The 13781-nt window shown below is 39.9% G+C and overlaps 1 protein-coding gene across 2 annotated transcripts in view; it reads right to left on the bottom strand.

Moving 5' to 3' along the window:
- Positions 1-9914, bottom strand: part of EML4 (EMAP like 4) — a 159197-nt gene extending 149283 nt beyond the window's left edge. For both annotated transcript variants that reach the window (XM_055327266.1, XM_055327267.1), the window contains exon 1: positions 9649-9914. In XM_055327266.1, coding sequence (XP_055183241.1) covers positions 9649-9673 — 25 coding nt within the window. In that variant the 5' untranslated portion in view covers positions 9674-9914. The remainder of the gene's footprint in view (positions 1-9648) is intronic.
- Between the last annotated feature and the right edge of the window lie 3867 nt (positions 9915-13781).

Raw genomic sequence — 13781 nt, 5'->3', positions numbered from 1 at the left:
GAACCATAAAAAAGCGAATTTAAAATGACTTAATTTAAACTGCCATCTGAACCCTACTTAAAATTATATAAATTCATATGTATTATGTATGGGCTGAATTATATGTCCAAATCATTTCACTGTGTCAAAAAGCAAGAAAGTCCTCAAAGAATGATGGGAACATATCAAAAGAATGCACAAGCTAGCATGAATGGACACCCACTAGCCAAAATGGGGCCAATGTGAGCATCAAAATAAATAGTAATGGGTTATAGCCCATCAGAAAAAATACGATACTTGAGTCCATACAGATATAAATATACTAGTAAACTGAAGGCCCAATGAGTAACAAAATATTTACAAAGTTTCAAAGTACCTCCTATAAAATACTTATTAATGATAAAAAAAAATTTTTTGAAGTGTTTCCACAGTGGAGAAGCCAGGTAGACACCATCTTAATCAAATGATCAAAGTGGACATGACTAGTAATGGGACAAATCAAAGTTATGCACCATATGACAGGATGCAATGAGATACAAAACACAGCTTCACCTCTGTGGCATTTGTGCCAAGGATAGATGAATTAAATTAGGAGGAAATATCAAATTAAGGGACATTCTACAAAACAACTGGTCTGTAATCTTGCAAAGTATCAAGGTCATTAAACCCAAGAGAAACTAGGGAACTAGTCCAGAACTAAAGAGACATGACAACTAAATGCAACACTTGATTTTGAGCTGGATCTTTTTTTGATATAAAAGACATTATTAAGACAATCAGCAGGACACCTGGGTTGCTCAGTGGTTGGCTTAGGGTGTGATCCTGGGATCAAGTACCACATCAGGCTCCTCCCACAGGGAGCCTGCTTCTCCCTCTGCATGTGTCTCTGCCTCTCTGTCTCTCTCTCTCTCATGAATAAATAAAATCTTTAAAAAAAGAGAGAGAGAATGTGCAAAATCTGAATGGGTCTGATGATTAGATAGTATTATCAATATTAATTTCCTAGTTTCCTTGATTGTAGTATGGTTATGTAGGAGAATGACTTTGTTTATAGGATATACACACTGCAACATTAGCAGTGACAGGGCATCAGTTCAACAACTTAATTCTCAAATCGTATGAGCACAAAGAAGACAGACGCCCCCACTACCTCTTGGACTACAGTAAAAGCTGCAACATATGCCTATAGTGGCAGCTAATGAGGTCAGGCAATAAATACCTGAAACCAGGCAGGTTAAAAGATAAGGACTGAGACTGCTTATCTGACACACCACTTTGTGAGTATACAGATCATCTGGAATGCAAGCCCACAGGGGCAAGATCATTCCACTTTTCAAGAGAAACCAGAGATCCAGATTTTTATGTGAAATTTCCCAATTTTTAAAACATTTAAAAGGGCCAAACAAAACATGTCTGTCGGCTAAATCTGAACCACAGCTGCCTCAGGCCCAAAGGCATGTTTCTCAAACTGAGGCCTAGGGATAAAAGGAAACCACATGATATACATGGAACATATTCTTACAGCCACAGTTTGATCCCATGAGTTTGCCTCAAGTTTTCAGAGGAAACATTTCTATACTTTTAAAATGTTCTCCTTTAATCTGGAACATTCCACAGCCTTTCTGTGTCTTTATAACATTAACATAAAAAAAAAACCCACAATCTTCCCACCATTTTAAAAAATAGGATGTTCCCCTATTTGGAGTTCAATGTTCCCTCATGATTAGATTCAGGTTATCCATTCCTGGCTGGAGTACTACATAAATGATGTGTTCTTCTCAGGGCATTACTTCCAGAGGCACACAATGTCCACTAGTGCTATTTATTTTGATCACATACTCAAAGTGCTGTCTGATTTCATCACCATAGAGTTTTTTTGTTGTTGTTGTTTTGTTTTTGTTTTTTTTACTTCTTTGCAACTAAAGAGCAATATATGGGAAGATATTTAAGATTATGCAAACAACCTGCTCTCATCAAAATAGTCCCTTAGATATAGTATCTATCAATGATTCCCGTCTGGACCATCCTTTATTATGCAAAATAACCATATGAATTTTTAAGTTAAATAGACTCCAACTTTTGGCTATACTTCCAGATTCCTCAGGTGTAAGCACTTAGCCTCCTCTACTTTAGGAGCACCACAGTACTATGGTTTGAGTTCAAGACTAGAATAATCAGACAGAGCTTCCAGAAAAAACAAATGTACTGAGCCATGCCTTAAAGACTGGAATGATTTCAAACAGCTAATGAGGTGGAGAACCAGTCAAGACACAGCTTCATAAGGAAAGCAAAACAAAACAACGAAACAAAACAACACAGTGAATCCTTTTGCAAAGTAAAAAATAATACCCTAGTCTATCAGTTTTATAAAGCCATATTTCTACATACTGAATTTGCCTAAATTATACTGATTCTAGAACTGTAGATACATTTTTATTGCTATTTAACTATAGTCCAATCATTATACTCAGATCCTAAAAACTTTTCGAAAACAGAGAACACAATTCATTATTTAACTTTTTTTTTTTTTTATTATAACTATTTCTGATTGTTCATCCACCTTTTCACGTGGATACCAACTTTCTCATCTGGTCTCTCAAAGACTGGGATCAGCCACTAAGTGTGTATTTCACCTGACGGTAACTCACAGAAACAAATTTTACACTGCAACCTAAGGCAAATATATAAAACTGAAATTAAAAGTTTCTTGAAGCAATATCATGTGAAGCACTGATATTTTATAATTTTTCTATTCTTTTTTTTTTTTTAAGATTTTATTTATTCATGGGAGACACACAGACAGAGGCAGAGATACAGGCAGAAGGGAAAAGCAGGTTCCATGCCGGAAGCCTGATGGGTAACTCAATCCCAGGACCCAGGGATCATGACCTGAACCAAAGGGAGACAGGCACTCAACCATTGAGCCACCAAGGTGCGTTGTCCTTTTTTTTTTTTTCTTAATGTTGATCTTCACCCAAGATAAATTTCTAAATCCATAATAATAAATCATGCACAAGACCTACATTTGAAAAATACCCTAGAACCAGGCAAAGAATTCTTTAGCAGATTTTTGTCTATGACAAAATTTTCACTCATTTCAGGTAAAATGAGAAAAATAAGAACATGATGAGTAATTTTTCAAAGGATTCTATTCTCAGACTGTGTACAATAACTTTGTCTTCAAAAGCTCTTTTTTTTTTAATTAAACAATGGTGAAAGTGAAGGTTGTACGTTGTCAATTATATATAGGTCCCCTAACTTTTTTTCCTCAAATTTTACTGGATCTAAAATATCCAATGTTGTGCTGTGAGATTTCAAAGACACATGAAAGTGTCAGCCCTTAATGGCTTTATAATTTGGCTGGAGACATAAGACTAATAATATTTTTAAGACTTGTCATAATTATTTCTACCTTATACGAAGAAAGATTCTGTGATAAGTGCCCTAAGAATTCTTTTAGGTTAAAAGTTCAATATTTGGGGTTGGTAATGAAAGGGAACAAATAAGGAAGGGTTTTTAGAAAGGACACAATATTTGAGTTGGGCCTTGAGAGGTACTGAGAATAGTCACAGGGAGGACAAAGTGCCAACAAAATCTGGGGAACAAGAAACAGGTCGTTTTGGTCAGAACTTTTCAAGACTGTAGGAGATGATACTGGAGGACCTTGAAAATAAGGCTAAGGGGCACCTGGGCAGCTCAGTGGTTGAGCATCTCCATTGGCTCTGGTCGTGATCCTTGGGTCCTGGGATCGAGTCCTGTGTCAGGCTTTGCACAGGGGAGCCTGATTCTCTCTCTGCCAATCTCTGCCTCTATGTCTTGAATGAATGAATGAATGAATGAATGAATGAATGAATGAAATAAAATAAAAACGAGGCTAAGGTGTTTGAATTCAGTCACCAAGGCCATGAAGCCTTGAACATGAACTTGAACATGAACAGAGCAAATGGCAGAACCAAAGCACTACCTTAGAAATATTAACCTGAAGTCCTCCCTCCCTTATAAAATAGATTAGACAGGTGGAAATTCCTTAAGCTATACAATAATCCAAACACAGAATAGTAAATATTTGAACTATAGTGGCAGAAAAGGAAAATAAGGGATGAGAAAAGGTGACAAGAACTGAAAAGTCCCAGAAGACGTGTTAATGTGGTAGGCAAAAATGGCAAAGAACCAAACATGGTTCTGATATTTCAAGGCTGTAGGATATAGACAGTGGAAAATAAGGAAAAGAAGCTGATTTAGAGGAATCAATTCAGATTCAGGTATGTTATAGATGTGTGAGTGGACCATGAAGAGTCAGTAGTAGACAGAGAAAAGAACATTGCACTCCATCAGAAAAATCTGAATTCAAATGAAAAAAATGCATCCAAAAATAAACCTCTAGAATGCAAAATTGTATCTACAGTATGCTTTTTATGTTAAAATTAGACATTGGAAAACCCTAAAAAGTTTATCAACATGTTAACATCAGCTGCATACAGATGAGCTTCTTCTGTATTGTTTTCACTGGATACAAATCCAACAAATCAGGCCTCCAACCAAAAAGAGAAAGAAAAATAAATTCAAAAAGTATTTTTTAAAAAAATCACAAACTCTCTGAACCTCAGGTTCTTCATCTATAAAAGAATAATTTCTTCTCTCTCAAGATTAGTGTACAGATTAAATGATATAAAGTACCTGTAAATTACAAAGCAATATGCAAAGTTAAAGCATTATAATAGTCTGAGAGATAGCTCAGGACTACAGGACACGGGATCACACAGAGACACAGAAACTATACATTTGGGGATCTTCCATACTGAGGTAATAGTTGAATAAACTGATTATAGACCTATTCTAAGCCTTAGAATCTTTCAAAATCAATACATTCTTCCAAATTTCTTATGAATACTGAAGTTTTACGTATTATAGAAATGCACTCATAGGGACGCCAGGGTGGCTCAGCGGCTGAGCGCCTGCCTTCGGCCCAGGGTGTAATCCTGGAGTCCTGGGATGGGGTCCCGCATCAGGCTCCCTGCACGGACCCTGCTTCGCCCTCTGCCTGTGTCTCTCATGAATAAATAAATAAAATCTTGAAAGGAAGAGAAGAGAAGAGAAGAGAAGAGAAGAGAAGAGAAGAGAAGAGAAGAGAAGAGAAGAGCACTCATGTACATAAAACTAAGACAGTACTTTTCCTACATGTTACTCAAACTTAAACATAAGGCAGAAAAAAGACCTAGTAATTTCATTCCCTGATATTTGGACTGCTAAATAAATTATTTCATTGTTTTAAAAGCCAGGCTCTACAGAGGTAAATTTAGCAATCTCCAAATGTTCCCTCTCAGAAGTTAGATGCTTTATACATAGCACAGCGTTCTAAATGGTGTTTCTCCCCTCTACTCCCATTTCTGGTACTTCACTTATGCTTAAACATTCTCTGGATATCTATTTAAAACCAGGTAGTAAACTCCTAAAGGACAAGAAGCATGTCTTATATTTGTCCTTCCCATAAGAACCACCAGGCACAGTACTGGTCACAAAATAGGTATTAATCCACATACATGCTGAGAAATACTCTAACTCATGTCATAGATGTTGTAACAACCATATAAGAATTACTTCTCATTTCTTGTTATATAACTTAAGCCTATCTTAAGCCCCTCAAGAGACAACTAATAATCTTACATGAGAAACATTATGGGATTAAGAATGCTTAAGACTAGATTAATACTTAAAAAATCATATACTGCATTTTTTTTAAGAATGTGAGATGAGAAATCATAGTTCTAATATTGAAATGTTAAAAAGACTTTTCTTGGGACACATGGGTGGCTCCATCAGTTAGACATCCGACTCTTGGTTTAGGCTCAGGTTAGGATCTCATGGGTCTTGGGATGGATTCCCATGTCTACTGCCAGCCCCGCACTCAGTGGGGAAGTCAACTCGAAAGATTCTCTCCCCCTGCCCCTACCCCTACCCTCTAAAATAAATTAAAAAGTAAATAAACATTTTTTTAAAAAGATTTTCTCAAAATATTTAACAAATGGGAGCACACTGATTCCATTTTGTTTGTTCAGATACCCTGCACCAAAATGTTATGTTTCTTATAGATACTACCCCTACAATTTCATTCATTACAATTTTTTAAAGATCTTATTTATTTATTTGAGAAAAAGAGAGCACTTGAGCATGAGGAGGGAGGTGCGAAGAGGGAGAAGCAGACTCCCCAACTGAGTAGGGAGCTCAATGCAGGGCTCAATGTCAGGACCCTGGCATCATGACCGGAAATGAAGGCTGACGCTTAACCTTAACCGTTTAACTTAACCAACTAGGCCACCCAGGCACCCTCATTCATTACAATTTTCATTTAAAAAAACTTTTGAGTTTTGTTTTTCAAGTAACCTTTGGAACAGAAAGTTAAACCTGATCTGGTTAACTACAGGCTTTCTTTAATGTAAAAGCACTGACAACCTCTAGGCTAATTCCATGATAAATGTCTCAAAAATCAAAAAACCTTATTATGAAAAAGATGCTAAAAAGACTAAGGATAAAATGCACCTTTTTGTCTGTGTGGTGATTTGATGGCAGGATATGAAGATAAGATTGTTTAGGGTACTCCCCTCCCCCTAATTTTTAAAAACTTGTTTCCAAAGCACTGCCTTTTTAAATTACCATAATCTGTGGACTAAAAGATACTATGCCTAAGGGAAATTCCATAGAACAAGCACCTGCCAGCCAAACTACCTAAAATTCATCTGCGGCAGAGACTAAAGCACCCTTTACTTGTTTTTATGTAAAACAGAAGTAATACAACAGGTACACAATTTCAATGTGGCACACATAACATGACCAATCACCTAACATTGCTCTCAATAATCTCAGAAACCACTACACGCAATTTTAATTTACACATCTTATAAAATGTATACAATAGTGTTTTCCTTATGTAAACACTCAGCAATCACGGGCACAGTTTGAATTTTAAGTTTTCTACTTTACAAAATGATCCAGCATAAAATTCTCTTAAATAATCAGTTTCTCTAGAATCATTATTTATAAAGCACTTAACTCTTCTGCTTAGATAAATGAAGTTTTCTCACATTTCTTTTTTCGAGAACCCATCTGGCAAACAAAAGGAGATACACATGTATACTTCCTTGAGCATAAATACATGCTTTCAATACTTGTGACCCCAGATGAACTTCACATGTTTTAGACTCCTGTTTAGTTTTAAAAACAGTTTCTAAACACCTTCTAGAATGCAAGTGCTTGCCTTTATATTCATAGCTTTCTTAATGATAAAATAAAGATCAATGTAACTCTAAGCTCTAGACTAATAAACTGCAGGGAACAGAAATAAGCAATCTGGCAAGAGCTAAGTAGAGCTCTGTTTAAAGACTACCAGTAAAATATACCAGCATCACCCTACCCTCCACCCTTAAGAGGTTTCAATTTAAGATGGGGCCTAGTTTTACTCTTATAAGGGGGACAGAAAGAGAAAGCACAGAGCTCCTACTTAAAACCATCTTCATTAGGAGCAGCTCCAGAAATAATACCAGGAACCATTTCTTTCCCTCTCTGCTGACACAGGTTCCTCTCTTTAGAGACAGGCTAGGCATCTCCCCTGCAGCTGATCAATACCCTATTTCATCCATTCAAGGATGGTGTCAAATGAATACAAAAAAACCCTAACGTTAGGGTCAGCTATAACTCTTTATGAAAAGTGGAGCCCCACAGCAATTCATCTTCCTCTCGGTTGCCTCATGAATTGGATAAGAAAGGATAAAGTTATTTAACGTATATCTAACGTATTATCTACTGTTTCAAAATAAACTTAAATTCCCCCAACTGGTGAGAAAGATTCTCTCAAAACACTTAAAGTGAAGCCTTGCAGAAGTCCTTGGGATCAACAGGAAAGAAGTAAAAGCTGATTTCTCCTTGAGTAGTGATCCCACCATTCCTAAATGCTGAGGAGCCGACTGTAATGTAATGATAGCTCAGTCCCACATCATCTCCAAATACACTCAATTTTTGCCCTAGTATTCTATCACCTCTTTGTGAACATACAGGACAAGTCTTTCAGTCCACCGTGATTAGCGAATAAATGCAGGCAGAAGGCAAAAAAAAAAAAAAATGGGCAATGAAAAATTGATGCCTCTTTAAAAGGAGCCAAGACTAAAACAACCTCACTATGTAAGGAATTATAAAACATCAAAGGTTAGATAATGGACAACAGGTGCCCTTGGGAGGAAAGAGTAACACTCAGTTGTCTCCTATTTTAGGATTTCCACTCTCAAAACACTCTAATGTGTGTTTTTCTTATCTTCCCATAAAGGGTTAGGGCCAAAATTATGGTCTCTACTACTTAATACTACAATGGGTCCACTGCTCTTCAACTAACTTTTTTGACTTTAGATCTTAGAAATTCAACTAATCCCAATATGGCTGAATAAAGTGTGGCCTATGGCCAGATCATGCACTGATCCATGCATATTAATCAACCAGGGATTTATTACCAAGAAATGCAAAACAAAGACGTCCGAATACAAACTACCTCCACATAAAATACCGAAAATACAAATCCAGCAGCAGCAGGTATCACATAACTGCAGAATCAGCCAAAGCAGAAACTGTTTCTCTCACCATTATAACAGTTGAGCTCAATCTTTACTGTAACCAGATTCCAAAGGCCTCAAAGAATAGTAATTCCAGACACAGATTATAGGGCACTGAGTATTGAGTACCAGCCGCTAGTTCTGACTCCCTTAGCCAGTCACAAAATTTACTACCTTTATTCTGCTGAAAGGGAACACTGAAAGGATACTGCAGCCTACTTAATAACCTCTTCCATTCCACAAAGACAACATATTCCAAAAATGGAGAATCCTTTCTTTCCCTAACAGAGGCCCCCTTTCCTATGGATTCACTGGGCACAATTACTTCTTCCCAGCATGCTCACAGAGCTAGAGAATACTTCTGCTTTCACTCTTCTTTTAAAGAGGGTCCCCCAACACAGATGCACCTCTTCCCTTCCTATATTAAGCAAATGATGCTTCAGTGCTCCTAGTTCTCTCCACCACTGCAAAATGTTCAGAGAAGTGGAAGGAGAGAAGGGAAGTTATCAGACACTTTGAGAGATACTTCAAAGTAGTCTCCAAATTTAAAGTGAAGACTGGGGGCGGGGGGTGCCCCCTTCCTGAAGAGGGAATGGGGGTTCTTACCCCAAAAAGGGCCCCTCTGCGTGGGTAAGGGGTGCCTCCACGCTGAAAGAGAGCTCAGTTATGCGGAAAGGGAGAAGAGTGTCGTGCCCTGAAGAGGTCAAGGTTTCAGAAAGGGGTGCCCCAACCCTAAAAGGTGGGTCTGTGCGGGGAGCCGCGAGTGTATGGAAAGGGGTGTACCAGCTGTTGGGGGGGCCTCTCTGAGAGGGGGTTTCCACTCTGCGGGAAGGAGGGCCCTGCACTGAAGGGGACGCCGGGAGGAAGGGAGGGTCTTGCTGAGGAGGACTGGGCAGGGGGGAGGGGTCCTGAGTGCACCGGAGCCAGCAGAGGGGCGGCAGCCTCGAGGGGAACATGTGCGGTGCAACTACTACCATCCCCAGGGGCAGGGTGGAGAGCAGGGCCTGGGCTGTGTGTGGAGAGAACGAGACTCCCACCCCGCGAAGAAGACGGACGACTCCACAGCCGTACTCACCGAGGCTGCCGGCGAAACCGTCCATCTTGCGGGGAAAGCGCCGGGCTCCGGGCTCAGCGGGGCGGGCACTTCATTCAGCGGACCGACACAGTGGCCGACGCTGAGCCTCACCCGCTCGCTCGGCAGGTCGCCCGGCTCGGCTCCTAGCCCCCGCCTCCGTCGTCCGTCCGTCCGCCCCGGGGCAGTCAGCCGCAGGCGCCCGGGCCACTTCCCCGTCAGGTTGAGAGCCGCGCCGCTCCGCCGCCTGCCCGGCCTCCCTCCCAGGCAGCGGCCGCGAACGCCGCGCCGCGCCCCGCCCCCGCGCCCGCGCGCAGCGGTGGCCCCGCCCCCGCGCACGCCGTCACGCTTCCGACTCCGCCTCCCACGTGATTGCACGGAGGCGTGGTCTTGCCGACCCTTCCCTCTCACCTTGCTTCGGCCCCGGAGTCCGGCCGCCTCGCGTCGGAGCGGTGGCTGCGCTTGCGCAGTGGTTCTGCGGAGGGCCTGGGACTTGGGTGTTGAAGCTGGTGCGGAATGGGTCCAGATGGGGTTGGCCTCTGGTCTGAGTTTCTCAGGAGCGTCGAGGGATTCTCGCTCGTAGCCCCCAGGGAGGCTGCGGAGGCCCATTGGAGGTCAAGCCCAGACCCCTCACACATAGACGATTGTCACCCCTTGTGTCCTACGAGGACACCACGGAGGCAACCAAGTGCGGGGAGGACTCCCTTCTTCCCGGGTTCTCCCTCTACCCTAGTAGGGGATGTATCAAGGGTAAGTCTAACTAACTCAAGGGTTCAGGAGAGACTGGAAGCAAGGAATGTTAGTGCTGGACAAGACCCAAGACTTCATCTTGCCTCCTCTTTAGGAAGAGCACTGAGCCTTAGGAAGGACCTGCCTTGCCCACGGTCATGGAGCCTGGTGGAAGCAGAGCTAGAACTCAGGCTTGCTTACTCCCCTTGGTGTTCTTTCCACCAGAGATGCAAAGCAATCCCCTATAGGGAATATAATAGGATTGCCCACTAGAGAATTATAGCAAAGAATTTTCATGCACTAAGCCTGAGTTCTCACCCCAACTCCATGTGACTCAGTAGGTGAGCCTCAAGTCACTAAACTGCTCTGGAACTCAACATTATTCATTTGCAAATGGAATGACTGGACTTGTAACCAAAGTATATACATATACACAAACTTCATCAGCCTCCTCCCTCCCCCACTCACCCCTATTCTCCATCCTTTTCTTCTTTCTTTCTTTCTTTCTTTCTTCTTTTTTATCTTTCTTTTTTTTTTTCTCCATCCTTTTAAAGACCTTCCGGTGGTTTCCAAAGTTCCTCTTGGGACTTGGTTGTGTGGATCGGAGTAATAAAGAAGAGAATTGTAAGGTGCTCATGAACTAAATTGATGTAAACAGTAATTAATAACCCAGTTAGAGAGGGAAGAATTAAGAGTCATTCTAGACAAGTTGCAGGAGAAAGGAACAAACTGAAGAATGGAGATGAGAAAGATGAGGTTAGCAACTATCATAATGACAGGGACTTAGAATTAGACAGTTAAAAGGATTGTTAAATATTTTGTTTCTATCCTGCAGTATACTTCCCCTTCCACCCCCCCACCCCCCGCCGGTGCCTCTTTAAAAATCTCTAAATCTAAATTACTCTTCATGTCTTTTTTGGATATCAGCCCTGTATGTCTTCTGAATACCATACCATGTGGAGACAAGCCATAAGGCAGCCAAGATAAATTGAGGTTACAGACTAAATGGTGTCCAGAGTTTCCTTCTGTTTCAAAATTAAATTATTTACCCAAACTTTCCTCTACCATGAGCATTTTTATATCTGTAAGTTTCTATGAAGTCTAACCATTTAATGTTTGAGAAGGCCTCAAATCTGACAGCTACTCTTCTGTGTCTGCATGCAACACCCTCTGCTTTAGGTTAATTAAGAACTTCCATTGATATACTAAATACATACATATTTTTTTTAATTCAGGAAGGATCCACATTTTGTGGGACCTGAAACTCTTCCTATTTGTTGAGCCCTTCTAAAAAAAACAGACGCAAAATTAGGTTAAATGAAGTACTTACTTAGATGCAGAAAAGAAATAACAATAGGTTACACATTTTAAGAAGACTGCAAATACTACAAATGTTACAAAATCAAGAAACAACATTCAATTAACTGCCCAACATAACTCCAGTATTTTTTACTAAATTTCTCGATTGAATACTCTGATTATTTTTTCATATGACAATGATTATTTTTTCTTAATAGGTATCTTTTACTGGGATTCTGCTATATGACAGGTGTTTCATATATAATACCTATTATATCCAGGTGTTTTACGCCTAACTCCATTCCAGTGTTACATCAAGCCTATGAGGTCAGTGTTATGAATATGACAGTGGTTTTTAAATAACTTTCTAATAGGATAAAAAGATAACTTAGGGGATCCCTGGGTGGCGCAGCGGTTTGGCGCCTGCCTTTGGCCCAGGGCGCGATCCTGGAGACCTGGGATCGAGTCCCGCGTCGGGCTCCCGGTGCATGGAGCCTGCTTCTCCCTCTGCCTGTGTCTCTGCCTCTCTCTCTCTCATTCTATGTGACTATCATAAATAAATAAAAATTAAAAAAATAAAAAAAGATAACTTAGTTTTTCCTCTAGCACTGTTGATCAAATTTGTCTTTATTATTGGGATATAGTTGGAATGCATAAAAAAACTGCTTTGCACATATAATACAGCTGTTTGTAGCACTGCTGCAGGAATTCTGATTAATTCTATTTCACCTGATTCCCATTTTAAAAAAAGAAAATAAATAACATGTATGGTGAATTTTAAATTATGCATACTGCATTGTTGAGTATATTCCTGATAGGACAGAACTTCTATTTTGTTTGACATCCATGACAACTATATATATATATATATATATATATATATATATATATATATATATGATATTTATAATGATTAGAGAATTTTCTGTAGGCTAGCTTCTAGCTTTTTATGTTTCAAACCTTATTTCTCCCGTAAGACTACACACACTTCCAGTGCTAGCCATATGTTCATAATATTTTATGATCCCTAGCCCTACCACTTCCATGATAGGATGCTGGGATCCTGGAATCTATTGCTAAACAAAGACAGCCAGCAATAATTTAATTAAATGTAAGTGACTGTAACCCATGAAAGCATCTCATTAAGCCTGAAATTAAATGTATCTCCAATTCAACTTTCTATTAGCTAGATACCTAAAATATCCAAAGCCACTCCAATACCACCTAACATAATGGTAAATGTGACAAAGAAGAGATTGTAGTGGAAAGACACACTTTCCTAGTGCCTTGGAAGAGACCTCTAGAGCCTAAGTTTCGTTAACTTCATGATTAATCTGCCTCTGTTTTCAGTTAGTTTTTTTTAAGAGCTCATACATGAGAGAGAGAGAGAGAGAGAGAAGAGAGGGGAGAGGCAAAGGGAGAGGTTGAGAAAATCTTTTTTCTTTTTAAAGATTTTATTTATTTATTCATGAGAGACACAGAAAGAGAGGCAGAGACATAGGCAAGAGAGAAGCAGGCCCCCCACATGGATCCTGGAACTCTGGGATCACGCCCTGAGCTGAAGGCAGATGCTCGACCACTGAACCAACCAGGCTGAGGTTGAGAGAATCTTAAGCAATCTCCATGCCCAGCTTAGAGCCTGACATGGGGCTAGATCCCATGAACACAAGATCATGACCTGAGCTGAAATCAAGAGTCGGGCACTTAACTGATAGAGACGCCTAGGAACCCCTCGGTTACTTTTATTTTTAAAAAGTAACCCATGCTCATCCTAACTCGTGAGGCCAACAACAACAACAACAACATATATGTGTATATATATATTTAATTATAAATATAATTTTAAATATATATAAATATAAATATATATAAATATATATAGGCAAAGACAGGAAAAAATGAAATAAATGCTCATACAGATAAAGAACAACTAGGAAGAAAGATATAGCAATCATTCATCCACAGTAATTCCGGAATGCTGAGATAAGCATTATGAAGGGCAAGAAAAGTACTCCATTAAATCTTACTCTTCTTTCCAAGGAATTTCCTTGTCCATTGTACTCCATGGTCACTGGCTTTGCTATTTCACTAGAGGGTGTTGAGGAATA

Source organism: Nyctereutes procyonoides, unplaced genomic scaffold (assembly GCF_905146905.1).
Source record: "Nyctereutes procyonoides isolate TBG_1078 unplaced genomic scaffold, NYPRO_anot_genome, whole genome shotgun sequence".
In the NCBI taxonomy this organism is placed as follows: Eukaryota; Metazoa; Chordata; class Mammalia; order Carnivora; family Canidae; genus Nyctereutes; species Nyctereutes procyonoides.
Note: the sequence above shows the minus strand (reverse complement) of the source record. Positions and strands in the feature narration are given on the sequence as shown.